Source organism: Balaenoptera acutorostrata, chromosome 20, assembly GCF_949987535.1.
Source record: "Balaenoptera acutorostrata chromosome 20, mBalAcu1.1, whole genome shotgun sequence".
NCBI classification, from domain to species: domain Eukaryota; kingdom Metazoa; phylum Chordata; class Mammalia; order Artiodactyla; family Balaenopteridae; genus Balaenoptera; species Balaenoptera acutorostrata.
Genome location: NC_080083.1, coordinates 38,464,612 through 38,492,593, shown reverse-complemented (window position 1 = coordinate 38,492,593; position 27,982 = coordinate 38,464,612). Strand labels below are relative to the sequence as shown.

The following is a 27,982-nucleotide window of genomic DNA, read 5'->3' as shown; positions in this document are numbered from 1 at the left end:
GTGTGGGGGTGAGTGGAAGATGCAGGGGTGGCAGCGACGTGTGAGGAAGGAGTGAGTGGCGCGTGATGGGGGCGCCCTACGCAGGGTTTGAGCTGGAGCGAGTAGCCGGTGGGCGCTGGATGTCTGCACGGGAAGGGGGAGGGGCATGGAGGAGAGCCCCGTGGAGCTATGTGTTAGTTCTCCAACTTGAGTTTGGCACCAGCATCCCGTTGTGCAGCTCTAGAGTTCCTTTTCCCACCACTTCACGTGGGCTTCCCTTTCTGCCACCTCCTGGAGCTGATTTCTTCTGAGCCGTTGGAATAAGTTAGTTTAATGGCTTTTACTACCGTACAAACGCTCCGCTCCTATTCCCTACATTCCTCTTGGTTGGCCCAGAAGTTGTATGTTCCCAGATCACTGACCTGCTTAATATGGCTTCCAACCATTGTGTGTGTGTGTGTGTGTGTGGTGTGTGTGTGTGTGTGTGTGTGTGTGTGTGTGTGTGTAGAACCTGAGTAGTTTGCCCCCTGCCTTTCCCTCCTCCCCCCACCAAGGCTGTTTTGTCCTGGGCATGTCAGTCAACGTGGCAGTGGGGTGAGGGCTGCAATCGAGTACATTGTGGCAAATACCCCCACTTTCTGAACAGCACCAAAAAGATGTCTTAATAGCAGCTTAATAATGTGGTGGATATGGGGAAACTAGGGAAGAGCAAGCTTAATCTTGCTTTCACACTCAAAGTTGTAATGGATCCCCTGCAAATGCAGGCAGTTAGGAATGGGAAAAGGAACCTACTTGCATGAGGAGGTTGGCAAGAAGTAGAAAGTGAGACTTGCATTTGATTCACACCAAATGTGAAAAGATGACTGCACACTTCCAAAGCCTCAGGGTCTACCAAATGTACAAAAGTCATGGTCCCTGCCATCTGATGGTTAATGACAACATTCTCTAAACCAGAGTTTCTTGAGCTTTTTGTGATTACTAAACTTAGTTTCAGCACACCCCCTCCTGAAAGTATAGCTGCTACGGTGCCTTCCTAGGTAGGAATGGGATTAAGAGGGTCTCTGAAGTAGAAAATCCAAGTCTGTCTGGACTTCACTGTAAATGTTAGCATTGCATCTTGGAACGCAGAAACTTGGTTAAATCTGGTAGCAAGATGGTAACCAACTAGTAAAAGTATGCCTAGAATCTGTAGAGCAGGGCAATGCCCAGATAAACTCATGCCTATCGTGAACTGCTGTAAAGCAACCCAGAAGACTACAAACCTGTTGGTTTTGTTTGTGCTTCCTTTGAGTCCAGGGAAGTTAGTAGAACAGCAAGCACCTGAACCTTAGTTGCTTTTAGTAGAAATCAACAGAAAGCCTGCCTGTGTATTAGCTGGAAATCTATTAGCAGTCATTTTAAGAGCAGTTATTTTGTGTCTACTATAGAACTAATATTTAAAGGACAAACACTGGTGGATGCTGTGGAAAGAAGAGGGTAGCTTTGGATGACTGGGTTCTTCACATGGCCTGTTCCTTTTTTAGGGCCAGGGACCCTAAGATACTGGTAAAAAAATAGGAAGCTAGAGCTCTGCACAATTTGTTGGGTGATTTAAGGCAGATTGGATGATCTCTTGCTTATGGATTGGGCTGATGGATTGTTTCTCCACCTATTAGTATCCCAGAGGCACTAATAAGGCACTTACCTGGTCTGTAGTGGGATTATCTATAGTTTTCAGTGAGGCAGGAGAGAGGAAAGACAGGAGGAGGAAAGAGTGGCCTGAGCCTGTGGAGTTCTTTGTGGCCAGACATTAAGGAAGTGTTCCTGGCCTTTGGTTTGGGAGCACATCAGGTCTTCTGAATGTTAACTTTTACCTTTATGTGTGTTCAGATTGTTTCCATTCCTCGGCCTTGAGAAGTGGCAGAAGTGGTTTCCTCTGGGCCCGTAGGATATATGTGATAGAAGTAAAAGCCTTGCAGTCATAAACCCTTAAGAGAATGGCTTTGCGTGCCAGAGTTACCTGGGTGTCGAATCCAGGTTCTACCTTTTACTAGCTGTGTGGCTTGGAGGAAGTTAACTAACTTCTGTGCCTCAATATCCTCATCTGTAAAGTGTGAATAATAATATCTACATCATAAGAATCAAATGAGTCAGTAGCTATAAAGTGCTTAGAACAGTGCCTGGCCAGTAGAAGGTGCTCTGAAGTGTTTGCTGCTGCTTATATTGTTGTTATTCTCTCCACTCAGCCAAGGTGAGAGCACTGTTGGCCAGAGCCCATTGCCTTTTCAGGCTTCAAAGAGCAAACCCATATTGGTCTGAAACCAGTACTGCAGGTTTCAGAATTTCAGGGCCTCCCCTTGCACTTTTATTCGCTCATCTTTTAAAATGAGCTTTCTAAACAGGGCTCTGAAACCCAACTGTTTAAAAAAGCATGTGAGCTGAGACAGAGTTTTAGGAACAATTAAGTGTCGTCACTGTTTCTGTTTCCCATCTCAAAGTGACGTAGTGCTCAGGGCTGTGCAGTTATCTCTCCACCACACACCCTGTTGTGTTCTTGACTAGGTATATTAGATGTTGTTTAAAAAAAAGAAGGGTTATGGTGTAAAGAGCAGGATTTACCTTCTGTGGCCATTCATCCGTAAGGGATGTCTTCACAAAGTGAGGAATGGCTTCATTTTTACAAGCCTGGGCGAGGGGTGTGGAAGGTAGAAGAGAGTGGAGAGAAAAATGAAGGTCAACTCTAAGAAGCTAAGAGCTACTAGTGGGTAACAGAAACCCAGGATAAATTTCTTACTGCAATTTCCCCTTTAATTAAATTCTCGTTTATGTCTTTAGTCAATTGGAGGCTGCTGACTTTTATGTTCTTCCAGGACCACTGATGATGGACAAAACGGAGCTAGGAGGTGAATTGTTCTGGGTTCCAGTCTTACCTATTCTGTTCAGTGTCTCCATATCCATGTCCAGAAGCTAATGTTCAATACAGCTTTGCAAATTCTTCTCTAGTGGACCAGCCCCACTGGCCAGCTGGGTGCTGGGGGAGCCCAGTGCTGCCTCTGAACCTCCGCTGCCCACCAGACTCTTCTTTTTTTTTTTTTTTTTAATTTTTATTTATTTATGGCTGTGTTGGGTCTTCGCTTCTGTGCGAGGGCTTTCTCCAGTTGTGGCGAGCGGGGGCCACTCTTCATCGCGGTGCACGGGCCTCTCACTATCGCAGCCTCTGTTCTTGCGGAGCACAGGCTCCAGACGCGCAGGCTCAGTAATTGTGGCTCACGGGCCCAGTTGCTCCGCGGCATGTGGGATCTTCCCAGACCAGGGCTTGAACCCGTGTCCCCTGCATTGGCAGGCAGATTCTCAACCATTGTGCCACCAGGGAAGCCCCAGACTCTTCTTAAACCGGGGTTTGGCATTATGGCCTGCAGACCAAATCCAAGCCTCTGCCTGTTTTTGTAAATAAAGGTTTATTGGAACGCATGGAGCCATGCTCCTTCATTTAGGTATTGACTGTGGCTGCTTTTGCACACTGACAGAATTTGAGTAGTTGTGATAGAGACGGAATAGCCCACAAAACCTAAAATATTTACTACATGACACTTTTCAGAAAAAAATTGGCCTACTCCTTGTCTTCAAAAATGTTCCTGACCAGTAGTCCTATTAAAAAGATGAGCTTCAAATGTGTGTAGTATACACCTCTGCAGAAAATCCTAAGGGGGTAAAGAAAACTAAGAAGCCTGTATCCCTATTCATATTTTAGGGAAAAAGAAAGGGGGATCATCAGCTTCCAGTCAGTTCTCAATCTTTATAGAAGATCAGCACATGTGAATCCATGCTGCCCACCCCCACCCTTGTCAGGTGACATGTGTTCAGTAGATATAAACTAGTTTGGATTTACATAAAAGCTTAACTGTTAGGCAAATTTGCATCTCCTCCCCTCTTACCCTCTTTCCAAATCTAACAACCCACAACTGCAGTGAACACATTTCAAAATCAGATGGAAATTACTTTAGGCTTATCTCCGGTTTTGGATTTTTCTCCTTACCTTTTATTTTTCTGAACAGATCATTGAGAGCTGGTGGTAGTCATGGCTGCCCTCAAATACTGACTTCCTCACAGGGACATAGGAAGGGTTTATTTCAAATGTCCATTAGGTTCTCCAGGAGAGTTGTCTCAGTGAATGTAAAGCAGCATTGTTATTAAATGCTATTGGTAATTATTAAACTCCTTTCCTTGCAGTGCTTTTGTAAACTTAGGCCTTAGGGGATGGGTGTTTAGAGGGGGATGGGTGTTTAGAGGGGGATGGGTGTTTAGAGGGGGATGGGTGTTTAGAGGGGGATGGAACCACATAAAGGAGGTTACTTATTAGAAACCCTGAGACGAAGCCCTCATCAAACCATGGTCCTTGGTTTGAAACAGCCTGGAGACTAGAATAGAGTGTAACTTTTCTATGCCACGGAGCCATCTTGCTATAATGAAGCTTGGGGCTGCAGTTAAAATCCTTTAAGAGCTACAACTGTGCTTTGAAAACCTGTGATTGAGGCAGCTTCTGTTTGGGAGGCATTAAACACCAGGCACTTGCCAGCCTGACACTGCTAGCTTGCTTTTGACAGCTTTGCTAGCACTAGGCACGTGGTCAGCAAAATGCACTGCTGAAATATCTGACTCTTAAATGTTATCACCAATGATGGCACCCCTGAAACTGGGGGCTAAGGTGCCTAACTACTTTATCCTTTTGGTACCCAAAGGAGAGTGCGTCCATGTGTTCTTCAGTATTTTGGACAGTAAAGGATTATACATATGGAAGCTCTCCACTTAGGTCACATAGAGCGAGGATTTTTTAAACCATTTGAAGTCAGTGGAGAAGGGCTGAGAACAACGGTGGGGTGTGGCGGTAAGACGACATTGTTCTCTCTGGTTCCAGATGTAGATTGTCCTCTAGAAAATTTGAGGCAGGATTGCAAAATTTTCATAGTTGTGGTGGCAATATGAGCGTTGCCAAAGTGGTTGGTGGGCTTTAATAGCCAGAGAACACTTGACCTGCATTTTCTGCTAGTTTATAATGAATGATGTGATGGGCACCAAGGCAACACTATTCCTTGGCTCTTTTTAAAAAAATTTATTTATTTTATTTATTTTATTTTTGGCTGTGTTGGGTCTTCCTTGCTGCACGCAGGCTTTTCTCTAGTGGCGAGCTACTCTTCGTTGCAGTGCGCAGGCTTTTCATTGTGGTGGCTTCTCGTTACGGAGCATGGGCTCTAGGCATGAGGGCTTCAGTAGTTGTGGCACACGGGCTCAGTAGTTGTGGCATGCGGGCTCAGTAGTTGTGGCACGTGGGCTCAGTAGTTGTGGCTCGTGGGCTCTAGAGCACAGGCTCAGTAGTTGTGGCACACAGGCTTAGTTGCTCCGTGGCATGTGGATCTTCCCGGACCAGGGCTCGAACCCATGTCCCCTGCATTGGCAGGTGGATTCTTAACCACTGTGCCACCAGGGAATCCCTGTTCCTTGGATCTTTTTTTTTTTTTTTTTTTTTTATTTATTTATTCTTGGCTGTGTTGGGTCTTCGTTTCTCTGCGAGGGCTTTCTCTAGTTGTGGCAAGCGGGGGCCACTCTTCATCGCGGTGCGCAGGCCTTTCACTGTCGCGGCCTCTCTTGTTGCGGAGCACAGGCTCCAGACGCACAGGCTCAGTAGTTGTGGCTCACGGGCGTAGTTGCTCCACGGCATGTGGGATCTTCCCAGACCAGGGCTCAAACCCGTGTCCCCTGCATTGGCAGGCAGATTCTCAACCACTGCGCCACCAGGGAAGCCCATGTTCCTTGGATCTTAATGGAGCATCATCCTCTGGATTCTTACAGCTCTCACATAGAGCCTTGGTGCCAAAGGATTCAGACTTTAGGGTGTGACATATTGTGGGGGCAGGTCTGGTTTTTGAGTTCTTACTGACACTATCATATATATCAAATGCTATATGACACTAGTTCAAATGCTTTACTAGACTTACCTGGGCTTACTTTTATTCCCCAGGCAGCTTGGAGCCCTTTGAAAGGACTGGAAGGGAAAACCTTGTGTTTCCTTCCCGTTTCAGAGTGAAGGTGGGTGACCACCAGCAAGTTAGTTTAGTGAGACTGGACTGTCTCTTCGTGAGTCAGTAAGTTTTATCTCCCTCTGAGATGGATAGAAGAGGGAGCAGGGAAGAGTGGAAGCAAAGAAAAGATGAGTGGGGAATCTGGTCAACTTTGCACCTCTGCCTGAGTTGAGTCTTCACAGAGGGCTCCATTATTTGGTTTGCTGGTTTATGAATTAACCAAACATTAGCCAAATCCAGTCACATTGTTGGGTCCAAAACAAATCCTGATCTCAGAGAGGAAAGAGTTTTGGATTATATTCGAAGCTGTAAATTATCTGTTTTCCAGTTCCTCTCCAGTTGTGTGGAGCTTGTGAAGGGGCTCTTGTTCTTGGGAACAGCTGTCTGGTGGGAAGCTCTGCACAGCTGGCTGCTCTCACCCAGGCTTCAAGCTCATGGTCCTCAGTGAACCTCCTGGTTTTGAAAACTCTTCCTGGCACTTTGTTTTCTCCTCCACGCTTTTCCTCAGGGTCACTACAAAGCTGAATGCCCAGCTTGGAGTCATTTAAATGTTTATTCTTAGGCCCCGAGTACGCCTCAATCGACTTTTACTGTGTGGGAGCACCACAGCCAATCAAGGGTGGCTTCAACGAACTTAAAAGAATGCTATCAAAGTATTTCATAATAGAAAAACTTACAACTCCAGCCCCTGGGGAACCTGGAGCTGAAGTCTGGACTGTGTGCAGACACTTAACCTGCCCTGCTCTTGAGCCCCAGACAACTGACACCAGGGGTGGCGAGTGCCTTGGGCTCAGCTCTGCTTGCACATTCTAAAAGGGGGGAGGTTGGGGGAGGCCTGGGAAAACTCCTCCGGGGGCTTTGGTCGATCTGAAGCAGCAGGCTTCAGGGGTGGGGGAGTTTTCTCTCAGAGCCTGCCTGAATGTGGCTTCTTAGAGTTGGGCAGTATTTGGCAGGCAGAGTGATGTTTGGGGTGCCTCTTCTCTGACCCTGTACTCCCTATCTTGCAAATGGTGGGTGGCTTTTCCGGGGGGAGCTTTGTTAACGAGCGTAGGTCTAGATTACCACCTGCTCTGCCGCTTGCATCCCTCATCATCTGATCCTAAATGAAAACATGCAGGAGAGCGTGGAGGTCTAACCTCCTCAAGAGGCAAAGGTAGGATTAAACATACAACTCTAAAAGCAAATTACTAACACGTGCACCAGTTAATAAAAGATAAATTCAGGCTGGAGGAGGTATAGAATGAAGGAATATTCAGTGTTAGTTAGGGTTAATTAGAGAATTACTGAGATGTCTCTAGTAGGCTTTTTTTTTTAATTGGCCAGTATATTATTCTCCCTACCATTAAATTAAATTTTTACTCTCTCCCTTCCCTTTTTTTTTTTTTAATTAATTAATTAATTTATTTTTAGTTGTGTTGGGTCTTCGTTTCTGTGCGAGGGCTTTCTCTAGTTGTGGCGAGCGGGGGCCACTCTTCATTGCGGTGCACGGGCCTCTCACTATCAGGGCCTCTCTTGCTGCGGAGCACAGGCTCCAGATGCGCAGGCTCAGTAGTTGTGGCTCACGGGCCCAGTTGCTCCACGGCATGTGGGATCTTCCCAGACCAGGGCTCGAACCCGTGTCCTCTGCATTGGCAGGCAGATTCTCAACCACTGTGCCACCAGGGAAGCCCTCTCCCTTCCCTTTTGAAAGTGGCACTGGTGTGTCCTTGTTTGGTCAGCTGTGTTCTTTAACTTTCTCAAATCTCTTTAGTCCCTTCTGCCCCATGCTGGAAATTGTGTGCCTGCCTTTTTAAAAGGTAGGCACCTCATGTTTCAAGTTCAAGTGCAATGGAACTCACCCTGCAGCTTGAACAGATTTGAGTGTTTTTGCAGAGGGAGGGCCCGGGCAGATGGGGATTGTTGTGCTCAATAAATGCTTGTTGGATGGAGTTGCTGGAAAGGCAGCAGGGGTGGGGAGAGTGAACCACACTTCCCCAGGCTCATTTGAAATGGTTTTTTCCACTTGTGGCCCCCACACTCTGTGCCCCCTTTATAATACCTCTCTTTAGCTACTTACAAGGCCCCCCCACCCCGCCCGAAGTGTTAGTATTCTTTCTTCAATTCACTGGTCTCCCATTCATCCTGGTCATTAGGCTTGAAGCCCAGCTGGTGGCGAAGACGTGGCATTTCCATGGATGTCTTCGCTAGGCCTGTAGGTTCTGTTCCCCACACACTTAAAGCCAGAGTGTGAGCTTGGGCCGTTAGTTACCAGGTTGATCCATGGAAATAGCCAATGTTTAGGATTTTGTTGTGATTTTGTAAAAGAGCCAGAAGACCTGGCTTTAGGCTTATATGTGGATATGGGTGAGAGGCCAAGGAGACAGATGAATGCGGGATGTTCTTTCACTCCAGGTAGATTTGCACCAAATTCCTAGTAGTGCTATGATGTATAGCAAAGGAAAGCAGGAAAACAAAATCTGAATTAGCAGCTTTTCTGGGCTAGGGAGCAGAATTGCCTATTGGTTTTAGGGTGGTCTTAGAGGTATGATCAGGCAGGAAGCCCCCCTCCCAAGCCAGGCACCGTCCTTTATATGAAGCACTGCTGATTCTCCTTCTCTTTTCCCCACCAAATGGGGGAAATGCTGGAAAGAGATGCTCACTGTCATTCCCCAAGCCCTGATACCTACACTGTCATCCAGTGGAGCCTGTGTTCCCCTGCCAACCACGGGCCTGGTGGCTGAGTCAAAATGGTTTTATAGTGCTCGCTTCGGCAGCACATATACTAAAATTGGAACGATACAGAGAAGATTAGCATGGCCCCTGCGCAAGGATGACACGCAAATTCGTGAAGCGTTCCATATTTTTAGAGTGAAGTAAGTCAGAAAGAGAAAAACAAATATCGTATATTAACGCATGTATGTGGAACCTAGAAAAATGGTACAGATGAACCGGGTTGCAGGGCAGAAGTTGAGACACAGATGTAGAGAACAAACGTATGGACACCAAGGGGGGAAAACTGCGGTGGGGTGGGCATGGTGGTGTGCTGCATTGGGCGATTGGGATTGACATGTATAAAGTGATGTGTATAAAATTGATGACTGATTTTTTAAAAAAATGGTTTTATAAACCTGCTCAGCTGTGGGTAACTTTGAACAGAATGAAAATGTGATTGCAAGGAAAGAAAGGCAGCTTCTCTTCCCTCCTCCCCCCTTCTCTCCCCCACCTGCCACACTGCCTTCCCTTTAAGAGTTTTCTGTGCTCTATGTGTGTTTGATCGCCCACACGACTTTGAGAGAACCACGGCTGATAACACGTGCGCTCCCTGCCCTACACCTGCAAGCTGGCTGAGAACCTGACGCCCAGCCCCTATTTGGGGATTGTCTTTGTAACTCATGCCCATCAGATATGACACACAAATTGGAGTTGAGGGTGGAGTGGATAGCATTTGGCATGACAGAGGGGATGCAGCCAGAGAGCTTTCACAATATCATGTCGTCTGGATTTCGAAGTTGGGGAGAGGAGGCCCGTGTGAGGCTATCCATGTGGTATGTGCACATCTTAATGCTGAAGGCAGCACTTGGACTCTTTCTCATTAGAACCGTAATCCTGGGGAGTTTTGTGTTCACAGGAGAAGGCTAAAGCAGCTGCTTCTGTGGAAAGAAAGAGTCTGTGGATCCCAACCCTGGAAGGCCCCAAAATTCATCTGCATGTTTCAGGGAAGCTGAGAGTATGCATAGTGTTAGTTTTGACAACACGTTCTGCATGTTTAGCTCTTTGTTGCTCGCAGTCCGTACCCTGGAACGTTTCTCATTCAACCTTGCCACAGTCCTGCAGGTGCAGGTGGCATTTGCTTGTTTTTGCAGATAAGGAAACTGAGGCCCCGAGAGGAAGTGACTTGCCCAAGACCATGTGACTAATAAAGCCCTTTTGCTCCTGATCCAGGGCTCTTCCCACATATGTGTGGAGAGTCCGTGGGGAATTTCCCCCCAGGCTGGCATCCTCTGCTGCCTGCCCAGCACACACCCAGCCTATTTCCCTTCTGCTTATATACCTGTATTCCAGGAGCAAAACTTCGTTTGTTTAACTGACCAGAAGAGATTTGGAGAGGAAAATGGGCTGCAGAGAAGTCTGTTTGTTCCTTCAGCACCCCATAAGTAACTATCCACTTGGTGCAGCTGACTGGAGGGTGATGGTTATTACATTATATGTGTGAGGTGGTGGCAGCTTTTGAGTGTTTCCAACTGGTTGGAGATACGCAATTTTCACGTGGAATGAGAAGCTAACCAGAGACAGCTAGGGCCCAGGAGGCAGGGTTTTCCTGCCTCAGTGGGGTCATGGTCATGGTTACTGAGCTTGGGGCCATGTCAGGGAGATACTCTTAAGATGGAGCTTACAGGAAAGGGTGTCTTTCTTATGTGTGACTATGTGGAACCCCCCAAAAGCACTCAGGAGTAAATGTGGGTGGTGCATTTCTGTGGTGGGGGGGCTAGGTGCAGGTGGCATTGTGTCATAGGTGACACTTTAGTCCTCCATGTAGGGGACGGCTGGTGCAGACCTCCCCCACGCCTGCCATGCTCTGCCTGGGCGTGTCTCCCTCTCCTAGCTTTAGGTTAACTGGGAGTGGAGTCGTTGTGATACATGATAATGCCTTTATGAGACAAGTGTGTGCCCACTAAGGGGACCAGAAGGGACTTGAACTCAGGAGAAAGCTCCAACTAGGGACGTGGTGTCATGGAGAACTGCCTGACCTGTTTCATAGAGAGGGTTATGGGCAGCTTTTACCTCCTTATTTCTCTTTTTTTTTTTTTAATTTATTTATTTAATTTATTTATTATTTTTGGCTGTGTTGGGTCTTCGTTGTTGTGCACGGGCTTTCTCTAGATGTGGTGAGCAGGGGCTACTCTTTGTTGCGGTGCACGGGCTTCTCATTGCAGTGGCTTCTCTTGTTGTGGAGCACGGGCTCTAGGCGCGCAGGCTTCAGTAGTTGTGGCACGCAGGCTTCAGTAGTTGTGGCTTGCAGGCCCTAGAGCGCAGGCTCAGTAGTTGTGGCGCACGGGCTTAGTTGCTCCGCAGCATGTGGGATCTTCCCAGACCAGGGCTCGAACCCGTGTCCCCTGCATTGGCAGGCGGACTCTTAACCACTGCGCCACCAGGGAAACCCTCCTTATTTCTCTTACAAAACCAAATTTCGTATAGAATTCTTGAATGTTCTAATAACCATATGCTTATGTGGAACCTTCCTTTCCCAGTTATTTCCCAACTGCATAAGGTAAAGCCCCATTATAACAAATATTATAAAAATGATTCTACATAATAAAGCTATTTCCATGCTTCATATAAATGCTTTTGTTGTTGTTTTTTGTGGTTTTTCTCGTTCGGAGGAAAAGAGTGACCAACTACCTTATGTAACAAGTACTTCTCCTGGTCCCTGTCCGTGTACTCATTCATCTCTAAACCGGAACACTCGAGGGCTTGCTGTTTGCATTGGAGGCAGGGAGCGGGGAGCAGGGCTGTGGACCCATCACCAAGTAGCACGGCCCCCTTGCTTTCTTTTCGCCTCGAACCTCCCACTCTCCTGTCCCTCCTGGTTGTTTACAGACAGACCACCACACAAAACCCAACAAAGGACAGTATGTGTGTGTATCTGGATGTGAGCGTCTGTGTGTGTGTCTTGAGTGTGAATGTGTGGGTGCCGGGTGTGAATGTAGGGGAGAGCATGTGTATGAGTGTGTATGTGAGGAAAAGTGCATGCGAAAGAAAGCAAATGGTAAAGCAAACGGGGCAAATGTTTAACAATAGGCAAATCTGGGTAGAGGGCATATGGATGTTCTGTGTACTGGTCTTATTCTTACATCTATATGTTTGAAATTATTTCCAAATAAAAAGTTTTAAAAATGAATATATGCTAGACTAATTTGACTGTACCAGGAGTTCTTTAAAGTTTTCTTCTTTCATCCTTATAACATCTCTTATTCTCCCCATTTAACAGAAAGAACAACCGAAGCCCAGAGAAGTTAAGTGACTCGTCTTGAGTTCATGTAGCACACTGAGGCGGAGGCAGGATTTGGGCCCAGGTATTGACTGTTATGGTAGGAGACTGTAGCTTGTCCCTGCTGCTCGAGCTGCACAAGGTTGGCATCAGATTCTGAGAACCATTGGGCACCTGCGGCCGTGTGTCTGAGCCCAGTGCATGCCCCACATTGACCCAGCAGAGGGGTCAGCAGGGTTGCAGCAGGCTGCTGGGCCACACTGAGCATGTTCAGGATGTCCAGATACCTTCTAGGGAAAACTGCTTCCTCCTTCTGAGAAACGCTCTCACTCTGCTCTTCACTCAACTCTCTTCATTTCTTAAAATACACGAAATCGGAAGGCTCTCATGTGCCAGAGCCATAGAGTAATACTACTTCGCATTTTTATGGTAGAGATCCAAGGGGAAAAGGAGTTGAGTTTTGTCTAGAAAGCAATGCCAGGTTATGGGCCAGGCCAGACAGCTTTTTTGGCTGTGTACCAGTTGGTCTGTTGTGCCCACCGCCTTGTGAATGTACAGGAGCCTATGGCCTAGTGCAGCATGTCTCACCAAGTGGACAGGAGTTACAACTTCATACACAAAGGGAGGGCTTCACTCTTTGTCAATGAAAACTTTCCACTAACAGCAGGGCCCCAGAAGGGGTGGATCTGATAATCACCGCTAAGCGGAGTTAGGGGTTCAGACACTACTGTTTGTTCCCAGCCCCTATTCTCTCCCTCCAAACCGCATGCTCTGCATCTATCTGTGCTCCTTGAAGGCACTTGAATTATTCCTGACATTTTTGCTTACTGACATTTTCCGCCAGCTTCCAGAATTGGGGTAAGTGAATGAGTCTGACTCTACTTCTTAACATAGAAAAAACAGTTTTTGGAGAATCTTTACTATGTGTCCTTTATCTAAAATGCCTCCCTGCAGCCGCTCTAGAGTGTGAGACTGTGGTTAAGTTAGCATCAAAGGAATTTTTCATGGATTCCAGCCAGTTCTGTGAAATAGACCCATGAGCATTTACTATATTATTACACCAGTTTATACAGTTAGATTGTTTGTCCTTAGGCAGTTATCAAGCTATATAGGCTGTCTCCAGTATTCTCTTGGCTCTGTCCCACTCCAAAATCAGCGCCCGGTGGATGGCATCCGGAATCCGGACAAGTTGCAGGAGGATGAGAAAGGCTGCCCCCACGTCTTACTGGGTGGCTGCAGTGTAAGGGTCTGTGTTAGAGCTGCCATGCAAATGGCCAGAGCTGTCTGTTTGGAGGGGACTGGGACCACTGCGCTTTCCCTTCCAGTTCTTAGAGGCATGGATGGGGTGTCTTGGTAATTAACACCCCAGACTGTTTCCCTAGATCATATTCTCCTCTTGCTTCAGGAGGATAAGCCTTTTCTTTACCTGACTTATAAAAGAAGGTGTCATTCCTGTTAAGCAGCTTTTGATTTAGGAGCAGATACAAAGCCCATTGTATATGGGGGAGATGGTGTAACTCACCATCCAGTGGTATGTGTTGCCATGTCCTCCCTTGTGCCTCTCCTCTGTGGAGAGGTGACCTGACAAACATCCTTCTGCTATGAAGTTATCATTGGTCTCAGGCAGACATTGAGGGTAGGAAAAATCTTCCCAAGGTCATACCTTTCAAGGCTCTTTCTAGAGGGACCATCTAATTTGTGTTTCAGACAAGGTTTACCCTGGAGGCACTATATAACCTTTGAGCCTCCCTTAGGAGATCTGAGCAACCAGCAAGACCAGGGCTTTAGAGCAGGGGCTGCCCTGGAATGTTGCCCAGCACACACTGGGGTTTTTCCACCAGGCCCAGCCTGGGAATTTGCCTGGGATTTGGGGTCAGGGTGGATCAGTTCCAGAATGCCAGAGGCCAGGTAGGGAATCACTAGGTGGGATGTAGTGGTCTCTCAGGTATTTCCTTTTTGAAACTGGGGACGCAGTAGAACTTAAGTAAAGAGATGGACATAACCAGAGAAGATTTTGCAAGTGGGACAAAATGATCCACGCAGGTTTTCAAAGCTTTGAGGGTTGAGCAGAGTTAACCCTAATAAGATTTTAGACCCTGAAGGCAAAGCAAGTTCTGTGACTGTACCTTCATGGCCCTGAGGGACATAACTGTGTAACTGCTCCTTTAAGCCCCCCTCCCCACCCCCCAGCCCAGAGCAAAATGAACCAGAGCAGAGGTCCTGACAGACCTACTGAGGTGTAGCAAGTGAGCAAACCTGCCCTCTGAGCTCTGATGTCTACTCGGCAGTTACCACGTGACCAGCCCTTTTGCCTGTGGCGAGCCACAGGTAAATTGAGCGCTATTTATACTCTCCTGCTTGGGGGAGGAAGTGGGAGAGATGGTCTGGGAGCCCACAACACAGCTGTCTGATCAGCCTAGGTAAGGCATATCTCCTTTTGACTTTGTGCCGTTTTTCCCCCCTTAACTAATTTTGCCCCGGATAACAGCATGGGCTCTGGGGCTTTCAATTTAGCTGAATCGGTCAGTAGCCATCTCTTATTTACCCTTTAATAGTTGGGGAATTCTAGAACTAGAGGAGGCTCAAACTCTCTAGGTACAACCTCCTGCGTTCTGGGGGGTGAATATTGAGACCTCTGGGGGCATGTAATGATCTCTCCCTGGAGCTGTTCAGGGGCAGACTCTACAATCTCCCTCATTCATTCTGATGAGCAGGAAGTTCTTCCTTTTATCTAGCTGGAATCTCTCCTATTCTAACTAAAGTCTTTTTTGCCCTTCCTTTTTACACTCATGCAGAAGAAGACAAATTTTAATTCACTTCATCTTCCTCTTGGGATCTAGCTACCTTCGCTTTAGCTATTTTTACCCATCTTCCCTGGGATCTCACTGGTTTCTACGTTCCTGTAATGAATGAGCGAATGGATGCCCAGGGTAACTTGGCGGGGCATATCTGAGGTTATATCCAACTCCAACTGTGTTTCTGGATCATAGGAACTCTTTAATTCTGCGCACAATCTGGGTCTGTCTCCTGGGATGACATACCACTTCTTCTTTTTTTTTTTTTTTTAATATTTTTGGCTGCATTGGGTCTTCGTTGCCGCGCGCAGCCTTTCTCTAGTTGTGCTGAGTGGGGGCTACTCTTCGTTGCAGTGCGCGGGCATCTCATTGCGATGACTTCTCTTGCTGCAGAGCGTGGGCTCTAGGCGCGCGGGCTTCAGTAGTTGTGGCACGCGGGCTCAGTAGTTGTGGCTCACGGGCTCTAGAGCGCAGGCTCAGTAGTTGTGGCGCACGAGCTTAGTTGCTCCGCGGCTTGTGGGATCTTCCTGGACAGGGCTCAAACCCGTGTCCCCTGCATTGGCAGGCAGATTCTTAACCACTGTGCCACCACGGAAGCCCGACATGCCACTTCTTAATTTAAAGTCTCCTTCCCTTAGTATCTTTATTCTACCTTGTACTGATTTACATCCTTCAATTCCTTGCCTCCTAGTAAGCCTCATTGACTGTTTCATTTCTTCTTGCCCACCTTCTCTTTCCCCAAATTAGAAGACCAGAGCAGTGACCCAATTGAATTTGACTACAACCTGCCAAGATTGAACTGCTAAACAGTTTAGATCCTTGCTAAGGAGTGAAGTTAATTCTGTCTTCCCAAATTCCAAATTAAGCCAGTTCTTTTTTTTTTCCCCCACAGCTTTATCTTGGAAAATTTTAAACCTGCAGAAAAGTTGTAAGCCCAGTACACACCCATTTATCTTTCACCTTAAACTCATTGATAACTTTTGGCCACAATTGTCTAATCTCTCTTCCCTCCTTGTGTGTATTATGTATATGTGTGTCTAGACATACACATATGTGCATCCATAGGTACTTTTTCTGGTGAACTGTTTGAAAACAAGTTGTGAATATCTTGACACTTTGCCCATTACTTCAAGGGCATCTCCTGAGAATAAGACCATTCTTCTACATAATGATAATATCATTATTACACATAAGGAAACTATAATTCCATATTATCTAATATCCAGTTCATTTTCAGATTTCCTCTTTGTGGCTCTTTTGTTTTTATTTTTGATCCAGGGTCCAGTCAAGGTTCTCGTTTGGTTATGTCTTTAAAAAAAATCTGTTTAGGGCTTCCCTGGTGGCGCAGTGGTTGAGAGTCTGCCTGCCAATGCAGGGGACACGGGTTCGAGCCCTGGTCTGGGAGGATCCCACATGCCGCGGAGCAACTGGGCCCGTGAGCCACAACTACTGAGCCTGAGCGTCTGGAGCCTCTGCTCCGCAACAAGAGAGGCCGCGATAGTGACAGGCCCGCGCACCGCGATGAAGAGTGGCCCCCACTCGCCGCAACTGGAGAAAGCCCTCACACAAAAACGAAGACCCAACACAGCCAAAAATAAACATAATAAATAAATAATAAATAAAAATTAAAAAAAAAAATCTGTTTAAAATTCCCCTCCCATCCCTGTCTTTTTGTTTTTAGGTTTTTTGATTACTGACTTATTGAAAGTGTGGACAGCCTTCTAGCTGTCCCACATTCTGGAGTTTTCTGACTGTTTCCTCTCAATGGCATTTGACTTGTTCCTCCATCTCCTGTATTTCCTGTAAGTGGGAAGTTAGGTGTGGGGCCCAATTCGATTCAGGTAAAACATCTTGGGCATGAACATTTCATGGGTGAAGCTGTGTACTTCATAATACATTGCTTCAGGAGGTACACAGTGTCAGAATGTCCATCACTAGTAATGCTAAGTTTGATCACTTGAGGTGGTGACGACCAGATTTCCCTTTGTAAAAGTACATTATTCTCTTATATGTGGTACATTATGTAAGTGTTCTGTTCCCCTCAGTGTTTCTTCCAGTTGTTTTGGCATCCATTGCTGACTCCTCCTGACTGAGCTGTTACTTTGGGAGCTGTATAAAGCCAGTTCTAAACTAACACTGAAGGACATGAGTATTGATGTGAGTTGTTCTAAAGAGGAGTTAAAAAAAGTTTCTTTGGGCTTTTAGAATCATTGGCGGGAAGGCAACAAAATGAGGCCATCAAATTCTGTCAAACTCTAGGTATTTTGTGTGACTTGGGCCGATAGTAAATTGAGTATCAGCTGTTCACACATATGTTGCTGTCTGGCAGTTTGCGTGAGGTCAGGGAGAAGGCAGGCTGGATGAAGCTAAAAATAAGTCATGGTTTGTTCACAAAGCAGAAATTATTTTGACTATTTGAACATTATCTATAATTCTATTCTTATTTCCTTTTTATCTTTCACTTGATTTCCACTGTCCTTACTAGAAAAGGGATCCCTCCTTTTTAATTGTCTTCCTCCATTTGCCCTACATGCCCAGTGGGTAAAACAGTGTCCCCGAGACCCAGGTCTGATTGTGCTGGTTCCTAGCAGGGAAAATAATAGAACTCTTCCAGTCCGTGGGGAAGTTCCTGAACCAAGGCAGCCAGGCAGTCATGACAGTTGAGTCTGACAATGAAACGCAAGGGGGGAAATGCACTTTGAAAGTCTTCTGTGGGGGAAGAAAGGCCTGTGTCTCAAGTTGCTCTGTGGCGTTGGAGAAATCAGTTCACCTGTCTACACGAGGATGTTCCTGGGCCTCCACCCAGAGAATTCCTGAGAGTGTGTGGGGCGCACACATTCAGAACAAAAATCAGAGTAGGGTTTCAATCACAGTTGTCCTCTCACAGGGTTTACTGTAGATGAACCTCCCCAATCTTTGGTTCTTCCTTCACCTCTTTTATCTTTAAAGAGCTGAGCGGACATCATGATTTCTCCTCTACTTGATAAGAATCAGATTGTCATCTGAAGTGAAGATACTGAAGGGTTTATGCCCGTCCTCTGAGTTTATAGCCACCCAGAAATTCATCACTCCCAAATAGCCAGGCGGTGAGGATTGCTTTTAGGGGGAGAAGGCTAGGCTATGACTATTTATGCTATTCTTAACAAAGGCCAAATAGATCCCAAAGGAAAGCATGCTCCAATCAGTAACTGCTAGTATTTTGTCCTGTTTTAAGAATATTGAAATCCTTCAGAACTCCTCTTCATAGAATTCAGATAAAAGGTGAAAAGTTCACACCACTTCCTTTTTTTCTAACTGCAGCTTCTTGAGAATTGAACAAATGTCTAAGTAACTGCTGTCTACTCTTCATACACGCGCGCACACACACACACGCACGCACGCACGTACGCTTTGGGATCACCCTTTCCCTCCTTGCTGATAAGAAGAGTTAGGGTATTCCTCATTTTTTCCCCATAGTGACACCTCCAAATGGGTTTCTCCTGACCCTTCTCTCCAGCTGCCCATGGATGTGGTCTGCATCCTGGGGAGTCAGACACACAGCAAGAAAAGGTTTCACCTGAGCTACATACTTAAATATGGAGACAGTATTAAATACAGAGTTAATATTAAATATGGAGTTAGTATTAAATATGGAGTTAGGGGCTTCCCAGGTGGCGCAGTGGTTGAGAATCTGCCTGCCAATGCAGGGGACACGGGTTCGAGCCCTGGTCTGGGAAGATGCCACATGCCGCGGAGCAACGGCCCGTGAGCCACAATTACTGAGCCTGCGCGTCTGGAGCCTGTGCTCCACAACAAGAGAGGCCGCGATAGTGAGAGGCCCACGCACTGCGATGAAGAGTGGCCCCCGCTTGCCACAACTAGAGAAAGCCCTCGCACAGAAACGAAGACCCAACACAGCCATAAATAAATAAATAAATAATAAAAAATTAAAAAAAAAAATATGGAGTTAGTATTGAGGTCCTGGCTGAGAAGTTTTTCATGTGTATACAAATATCACTCTTTTTTTTTCTCTTCAGGTAAGCCTTCTTGGTAAGGGAAATGTGCTGTTACTCTTCATTTCTTCCTTTTTAATCTCATTTCTTTAGTTTCTTCTCCCTGTTATGATTGAAATGAGCTATTGCTTGGGGTTGAAAGAAGTGTTTAAAGCCCCAGGTTTAATTTTCCCAGCTGGGATGGATGGGGTCTCCTTGGGCTTTCCAAGGAGGGCTTCTAACTCTTGTACAGTCATGTTGAGGATTTCGGTTTGACCACAGCTTCCCTCCAAAACCCACATGTCCCTGAGTTAAGCAGTTAAGCGGCGCAGGACTGCAAGCAACTCAGAAGACTGCCTGCACTGTTTAATCCCAACACACATAGTGAAATGGAAAAGTAATCCCTGTGAAGCTGTGAGGAGGAACTTCCCCTACTTACTGCAAATCTGGTATTGGGGAATATTTAGAAATTCTGCATCCCTGTTTTACGTTGCTCCCCTCCAGGTTATCATTCCCCCCGCCTCCCCCACCCCCAACAAAAGTGCTGCATCACAGCTAGGAGACGGGACAGGACAGGGCCTGCTCCCTCAGTGTCTTAACCGTCTGCCCTGCCTCAGCCTCCTGGGTGGCCCTTTCCCTGCCTGCTTCTCCTGAAGTGAAGATCAGTGGCTGAAAAAAGCATATTGTTAGAAAAATGTGTAATAAGATCTCATTTTATTAAAAATACATATGCATACATAGGTGCACAGGGAGAGATCAGGAAGGATGTGCAGAGGTGATTTCTGAGTGGCGGCATGCATCGTTTTTATTTTTCAGTTTTTGCTAATCTGCATTTTTAAAATTTCCTTTGATTTCCTCCTATATATGTACAGCTTCTGTTATAATGAGAGTTGTTTTAAAGAGGGAAGGCGAGAAGATTAGTGCTAATAATGGCTCAAACCCCAGCGACATGAGAAAGTGACTGATAACTTGTTTGTTGAACCTGCCAGTTGCTGAGTTTTTGCCACCTGTGAAATCTCATTGGCTGTCTCTCTTCTTCCTTCTGTAGTCCTTCTTGGGTATTTTGGGGTCACTCAGCCTCAAGCTAATGGAGGATGGGTGGAGAGTAGCCTTGTCTTATTTCCCAGGTTTCTCTCTCCTGCATTGCCCCAAAGATAGTAAAATAAGTGAAGTAGCTCCCCTAGATTCCCAGCCAGGACCCTCTGGTCAGGGGCTGGTCTCTCCTCATAAGCTGCTAAGCCTCCACCCCACAGTCTATCTCTGGCCAAGTTGAGAAGGACAGCCACAGATGCCTCACTTCCTGCGTCGTCTGCTGCCTTCCTCCTTTCCCTGACCCCTCCTTCTAAGAGCTGTCGCCCTCCTCCTTCGGGTTCCCGCGGTGGGGGTTTGCTGGTGTGGTCAGGCCTGAGCTGATTTCCAGCCAGGAATATGAGGGAACAGCAGAGACCAAATGGGGGTCCTTCTGAAGAGTCGGTGGCTGGAGGAACCCCCAGAGGTTGAGCTGGCAGCCTGGCCCTTGGGGAGCGTATCGGCCTGCCCCACTTCAGCCTGGTCAGCAGCTTCTTGTCCGGCTCCTCCCGTGTCACCAGGGCCTGTCACAGGGCTGGTTTGTGGTGGGCACTCAGAATCTGCTACTGAAGGAATCAGTCAGTTTGCTGTGGCGTGCCAGGCCCCTCGTCAGCTGTTTGTGTGTTTCTGCCCTATTCACTGTCCCCCAAGGCGCAGCAGACACTTGACCGGCGGTCCTCTCCACTCAGAGCCCCCTCTCCCCAAAGCCATACAAATGTAGCAGTTGGGAGACAGGGCCAAGTGGCTCCGGAAGATAGCACCTAAGGCTTCTTATCTCTGGTGTGTGCTGTTTTGTTTTGTTTTTTCCATTTGCCGTTGCCCAAGAACCAAAGCATCCGCCACTGCTCAGCTGCATGGTGAAATGGCCTGGCCCTGTGCCAGGGAGCTTCGCCAGGTGGTTGGGCTGTGGAGGCTGCTGCATGCGATGGGCCGATAATACCCCACAGCGCTGTAAACAGGACACCCCACCCTCCCGCAGCCACCAGCCAGGGCCCCGCAACTTGCTGCTTTGTCTTGGCCTGTCATGATAGGGGCGTCTCTTCTCAGACAGGGCAGCCAATTGTCCTGTTTCCCAAATCTGAGAGGGGTACTTTCCAGAAATGAAACCAGTTCATCTTCCGACCACAAGCAACCGTTGTGACTTCTCAACACTTCTCCTTTAACCATAATCACACAGTTGCAGGGCAGAACCCCATCCCCAGATCTTTCCGGTGTGCCCGTAAGGGAGGGATAAGCCCAGGAGCCCCTGTTTCAACTGCACTCACTTGTGAGATTTCTTAGAGGACGTTCCCGGCTGACGGAGGTCTCAGTGCTGACAGCGCTGCTGCCGCCCACGCCTCCCAGCGGCTCTCTTTCGCCTGCATCATCCACTCCGGGTGCTGTCCTGGCTGGGTTAGACCAACACTAGGAAAGGAAAGGGCTCTGACACTGAAGCTGTGGGCCTTCCCAGGGGACAGTGGTGGCTGGAACTCACCCTGCTTGTCTCCTCTTCCTTCCCCACCTACACCTTCAGTCCTAAAAGATTGTGGTGTGGGGAGGGGCTAACTGACAGTAATTGGTTTGACATGATCTATCTAATGAAGACTTTAAAGCCTTTTTGCATCTCATCTTCTGTTCTTTACAGCGTCCCTGAGAGGTAACTGAGGCTGGGACTGTGCTCCTGCCTGCCGGATGGGAGAGCAGGCCCCGTGAGGGGGGAGGGCATGAAGTGTGGGCTGCAGTCACGTCACAGTGAGGGCAGAGCTGCAGTCAGAACCAGATCCCTCACAACTGAGCCCCTCCCAGATATTCGGGGGCCACACCGCTCCAGCCTGTGGCCCCTTCGAGGATGGCACAGAACATGTCAATGTCTGGTTTTGGCTTCGGTTTGTGTTGCGTTTGGGGGGAACCTGACACCTTGGTTTGGCCCTTAATCAGTTCTGGTGCCCAAATTAGCAGATCATCACCAAACCATTTGGGGTGGGGTTTTTAAAATAAGTGGTAGATTTGTTTTCCTGTCAAAATCTCATCTTTTTAAAGTGCCCCCCTCCCTTATTTTCTGGGCGTGAAGGAAACATGGCACTTTCGTCTCCTCAAAGGGTCTAAAAACGTGGGGGTTTGGGAGGGGAGCTGCGGCTTTGCTGAGGGCTTTGAGACAGAAGGGAATTCTGTCACCTTGCGGCTGGTCAGGAGCTGGGCCGGCACACTGTGCTAGGATGTGGTCACTGTAGAAATAAATCTGAGGCCCAGCAGTCTCATTTAAGGAAAAGAAACTGAGGCGAGTCCTCCAGTTTGTCTTAGATGCAGCGACATCCTTGCAGGCCTAGCAGAGAGGAGGGGGCTGGGTCAGAGGCAGCTGGTTCTGGATTGGGGTACTAGGTTTCTCCCCATCCGCCGTTCCTTCCCTTTTTTTTTTTTTTAGTATTCATGTTTTTGTTTTGTTTTGTTTTTGTATATGGAGGAGCAAGTCAGAACCAACAAAGCCCTCAGAGTCTTTATGAATAACTTTGGTCAGATTTGGATGTAGAGTTGATCAAAATGGGTGGTTGGATTCTTACACGAAATTCCAGGATCCTGGGTCCTCCCCAACCCTGGGGGTGCTGGGGAGTAAAATGTCATCTCTGATTACTGCCCTTGAAATTGGACTCCTCCTGTAACTCACGAATGAGGTGGGCTGTGAAGGGTATCAATGGGAAGATGTAAAATGAGCATGGTTTACTAGAATCCTTCCCCCTAGGTTTCAAAGGCTTCTCCAAAAAACCAACCAACCAACACCCCAAACAAAAAATTGCTATGGACACCCGGGTCAGGCCTGTGGTCTCCTTCTTTACTCCCCTCCCTGAAGGAGCTGCCAAGCATTTCTTCCTTCAGGTATGTAGGCAGGTGTCCCGCACCCTTGGAGGTGTTCCTGATGCAAAAGGGCCAAGAGCCCCGTGAACTGATGTAGGAAGAAGGAGGCTTGGATTTGGATGTAGGGCTGCTCCTGACTTTCTGGGCGACCAAGCCCAATCTGAGACTGGACTTCTCTGTGCCTTGGTCTCCTTATCAGTCTTTCTGGAGCCCCTTTAGGAGAACAAAAGACTGTACACACACAAGTACTTTGTGAGGAGGGGGCAAAACTTGAAAGTATTACACAAACAGAAGAGCATACTTAGGGTCTCAGGATGGAAAAAATTCTAAAGGAGGTTTTTTTTTTAAAAAAATTAATTTATTTATTTATTTTTGGCTGTGTTGGGTCTTCGTTTCTGTGTGAGAGCTTTCTCTAGTTGCGGCAAGCGGGGGCCACTCTTCATTGCGGTGCACAGGCCTTTCACTGTTGCGGCCTCTCTTGTTGCGGAGCACAGGCTCCAGACGCACAGGCTCAGTAGTTGTGGCACACGGGCTTAGTTGCTCCGCGGCATGTGGGATCTTCCCAGACCAGGGCTCGAACCCGTGTCCCCTGCATTGGCAGGCGGATTCTCAACCACTGCGCCACCAGGGAAGACCCTAAAGGAGGTTTTTGCAGCAATTTCTGCTGAGGGGCTGGGAGAGGTGGCTCCAAGAAATCTTTCTCCCCAGTGCTTTTTTCTCAGCCCTGGAGTCACAGCCCTCCTCCTTCCGACAGCGGTGAAGGAGCTGTTAGAATCATGGTGTTCTGGCCTCTCTGCCAGTCTCTGGCTCATCTGCTTCCCACCTGCCTCATTGCTTCTCTGTCATGTAATCTTGTAAACTTGCCTTCAAGGGCCCCCGCCTCATCAGTGGGCTCTTAGAGACAGTTTGGGAGAACCACAGGACAGCATTTTGGTGTCTGGCCAGGCTGCCGGCATGGGTCAGGAGCTCCCAGAAGTATCTAGATTGCCACCTTTTGATCTTAAGCCCAGGATAGAAAAACAAGTGGTTGAAATGCCAGTGTAGGGGATGCAGTTGGGGCTTGAACCCAGCGTGCCTGTCACTAACTTTCTGGGTGACAGGTGCAGGGAGGGGAAGAAAGAGGTTGGGCCTCCCTGAGCCTCAGAGAGAGGAAAGGGGACAAGCAGCTCAGGGGGATTTACTCACAGGGAGCAGGTGAGCATGGATGTGCAAGGCACACAAACCTAGAGTCCAGGTGTAATTAGAGCAGGCTCTCCCTTATAGTAACAGGGTTTTGATTTTATGCAAATACTTAGGCATCTGCCAATCTCCAACCCTATGCTCTAGATGCTGTGTGGGGTTCAAAGATAAATTAGACAGCCCTTGGCCACAGGTTGTTTATTAGCTGGGAGTTACAAATACTTGTAATCCAATAAAGGCTGGGAAGTACTAGAAGAGTACAAAGTACTGGGGAAAATCAGAAAATCCTGAGACATTCCTTCCAGGGGACTCAGGAAGCTCAGTGGAGGTGGAGATGTTTAGGCTGGCCCTGATGGATGGATCAGATTTCAGCCCTGAGCACATGTGCAAAACCTCAGAGGAGGGCAGGCCCAAGACATGGGTGGGAAATGGTGCATAGTGTAGTTTGTCCAGGACATAGAGCTTTTGAAGAGGAGTGACGTGTAAAGGAAAGGTAAGTGGGACCAGAACACGAGGCCTATGAGTACTGTCTTTGAAAGAAAGCCTTTGAAGAGTTTAAAGAGTGTTAAGGTCATTTAAAAGGGTGTGTTGTAGGTCAGTATATATTGATTTGGAAAGGTGTTTATGATATAAGGTGAAGACTCATTGCAAAATAATATGTACAGTATAATCCCATTTTTCATTTTAAAGCATACACACACACGCACACACATACATGCATGCACATAGAAGGCAAGGCCCCCAAGGATACATATCTAATAGTATTATCCATGATTATCTCTGGGTGTTGAGATTTGAAGTTTTTTCTGTTTGTTTGCATATTTCTTGAATTTTCCACAATTCACACTGCCTTTTTTTTTTTTTTTTGGCCGCAACACATGGCTTGCGGGATCTTAGTTCCCTGACCAGGAATCAAAACTGGGCCCACGATAGTGAAAGCATGGAGTCCTAACCACTGGACTGCCAGGGAATTCCCCACACTACTTTTATAAGTCATTTTTAATTTTTTTTTTTAAATTAATTAATTTATTTTTAAAAATAAATTTATTTTTATTTATTTATTTTTTGGCTGTGTTGGGTCTTCGTTGTTGTGCGTGGGCTTTGTTGCGGCGAGCAGGGGCCACTCTTCGTTGCAGTGCACAGGCTTCTCATTGCTGTGGCTTCTTGTTGCAGAGCACGGGCTCTAGGCTCATGGGCTTCAGTAGTTGTGGTGCACGGGCTTAGTTGCTCTGCGGCATGTGGGATCTTCCCGGACCAGGGATCGAACCCGTGTCCCCTGCGTTGGCAGGAGGATTCTTAACCACTGCACCACCAGGGAAGTCCCTTTAGTTGTTTTAAATGAGCACATACTATATGATGGCTGAGGAAAATGACCTAGAAATATGTAAGGAATTAGATAAAACCTGAGACTAAAAGTTATCCACGCAATAACATTTATGATATCCAAATTGGGGTGGGGGAAACCTCTCAAACGTCCAATAATGTGGGAGTGGCTAAGCAAACTACTGTATATCAACCTGGTGGAATATTATGTAGTCTTTAAAAATGACAGATATGTAGATTGTTGATACTTGGAAATGGGTAAAACAAAGCAGAATATCATGTAATATATTTTGTATTGATTATACTATGTCAAAATGTGTGTAAATATTTAAATGGATTTAGAGAATGTAGATAGTATTATTAGTGTTTCTCTCTTTTTTTTTTATTGTGGTAAAATACACATAACATAAAATTTACCATTTAACCATGATAAGTATATGATTCTGTGACATTAAGTACACTTACAATGTCGTGTAACCATCACCACTGTCCATTTCCAGAACATTTTCATCACCCCAAGCAGAAGCTCTGTGCCCATTAAATAATAATGCCCCATTCCCTTCTCCCCCTAAGCCCCTGGTAACCTCTGTTCTACTTTCTGTCCCTATGAATTTGCCTATTCTAGGTACCTCATATAAGTGGAATCATACAATATTTGTCCTTTTGTGTCGGTTTTATTTCATGTAGCATAATGTTTTGAAGTTTCATCCATGGTGTAACATGTATCAGAACTTCATCCCTTTTTGAGACTCCATTGTATGTGTAGAACACATGTTGTTGATCCATTCATCTGTCAGTGAACACTTGGGTTGTTTCTACCTCTTGGCTATTGTGAATAGTGCTGCTATGAACATGGGTATACAAATATCTCTTTGAGACCCTCCTTTCAATTCTTTTGTATATATACCTAGAAGCAGAATTGCTGGATGGTATGGTAATTCTATATTTAACTTTTTGAGGAACGTGCCAACCTGTTAGTGTCTTTTTAATATAAAGCTCTTCAAGTTTATTTATATCTACAGTCCCCAGTTCTTTCGTTGTGCTTAATGCACACATGAATTATCCAGAGATTAGTACAGATGTGAAAGCATTTTGCTCTGTTTAAAGGAAAGAGCCTTACAGACCTTAAGATCGTAGTGTGTTTTGAATGTGGCTGCGGAAAACATGGTCAACCCAGATGACTGAAACTTACAGATGATTCCAGAACGCTTAGATTTTAGCAACACTTTCAACTTTTACCTTCCCCCAGAAAGCTTTAATCAAGGTAAAAATAAAACAAGTGGATTTGTAACTGCTTTATTTTTGTTCTATTTAGCCAGAAGTCAGAGATAGAGGAGAGAACCAAAAGACTTGGATATTCTCCTGGATCCTGGATAGTTGAAAGTAGTTATGTCGTTCTCTTTGTCTCAGTCACCTAGGTTCCCTGGAGCTAATGGTCTTGAAGGAAATAGGAAGAGTCCTTCAGTTAACTGGATTGAATTTGTACATAGGAGCCTTGCAATCAGTGCTGGAAGAAGGCAGGAGATAAAAGGAAGTAAAAGGCAGGATAAAAGATGGAGGAAAACTTGGTTTTTGTTCACTTCCAGTTACTTCTTTAATGATGGGAAACAGTCCTGCTCTCAGGAAACTCAGTGCGGAGACCTGGGAGTTCACAGTCTGTAGTCCATTAGGAACAGGAGAAAGAAGACATGTGTAAAGTAACCCCTCGTCCAGAGTGAAATGGTGTAAATTGTTTCCAGTGAGAAAGACCAGCTGGATAAGTCAGGAGAGCTTTCATCACGCTGTATGTGCTTTTATGGGCTGCTTCAAATTCTGTCGGAGGGAGGTAAATATAAGTGAAGATGCGGCAGTCCGGTGAGGCTTCCTGAAAGAGGGAAGGTTGGTTACTGTGTCTGCTGCCTCCTTGCTGACGTCCAGGTGTGCGGGCTGTGCTCTCTTCCAGCCAGCGTCCCATGTTCCGTGGCCCCAGAAAAGCCAGTGTGGAGGCCTCAGCCACCCCAGGTCCGACGTACATTCTCCCTGGACACCATCCTCAGCTCCTACCTTCTGGGCCAGTGGCCACGAGATGCTGATGGGGCCTTCACCTGCTGTACCAATGACAAGGCCACCCAGGTAATGAAGCTCTCTGCTAATGGGATAAGGGATAAAGGTGGGGTGGTGGGCTGGTCGAGGAGGCCTTGGGTCGACTTACCAATACTCAGTCATTGATGTGACTTGTCCTGGGTTTTGGCTGTACATATGTACCATGTAGCTTTTCATCATCTCATGTTAACCTACTTGATTCTCTTCGTAAATTTACCTGAAAATGAGTTTGCATTCCACCTGACTGGTGGGAGAGAGAAGGCAATCTGGGTTTATCAGTTTGGCTTTGAGTATTCATGTGTGGGTATACAAGAGTTGATTTTGGAATTTATTCTAGGTTTTAATAAATGAGATTTACGTTGCTAAAACAGACCAACATTCAACTGAGTATGCACTCCCCAGACAACTGGAAGAGGTGGCCCGAACGTGTGTTGAGCCAGGATAGATCCCACTAGAGCAACAGGAGTGGAAAGTTCTCAGATAATGGAGAGTTGATCCCTAATCAGCAACCCTGCCTGGGATTTCGGTGGACCCATTTGAGTCTGATGGAGCCCAGGTCCCCTCTTCAGGGTTTTTCTCTTCATTAAGAATCCTAAACTTAGAAGGGATCTCTGTAATCATCCAGTCCATTGGTCAGTTTTTGAGTAAGGTAGTGTTAGCCTGAGCAAGAAGTCATCTCATATGTGAAATTATACAAAGATATTTCTTCATCTGACTCAGGACTTCAACATT

General features: G+C 46.6%; 1 protein-coding gene and 1 non-coding gene across 4 annotated transcripts in view; both read left to right on the top strand.

The window, feature by feature from the left end:
• The window catches only part of FAM117A (family with sequence similarity 117 member A), a 68,218-nt gene that overhangs the window by 22,795 nt on the left and 17,441 nt on the right, over nt 1-27,982 (top strand). For all 3 annotated transcript variants that reach the window (XM_057536001.1, XM_057536000.1, XM_007176512.2), the window contains exon 2: nt 27,111-27,280. Coding sequence is in view for 1 of the 3 variants with exons in the window: in XM_057536000.1 (XP_057391983.1) it covers nt 27,111-27,280 (170 nt within the window). In the remaining 2 variants the exon portion in view is untranslated. The remainder of the gene's footprint in view (nt 1-27,110; nt 27,281-27,982) is intronic.
• Nucleotides 8,773-8,879, top strand: LOC114236981 (U6 spliceosomal RNA). Its single transcript, XR_003622812.1, has one exon. It is a non-coding gene; the product is annotated as a U6 spliceosomal RNA (small nuclear RNA).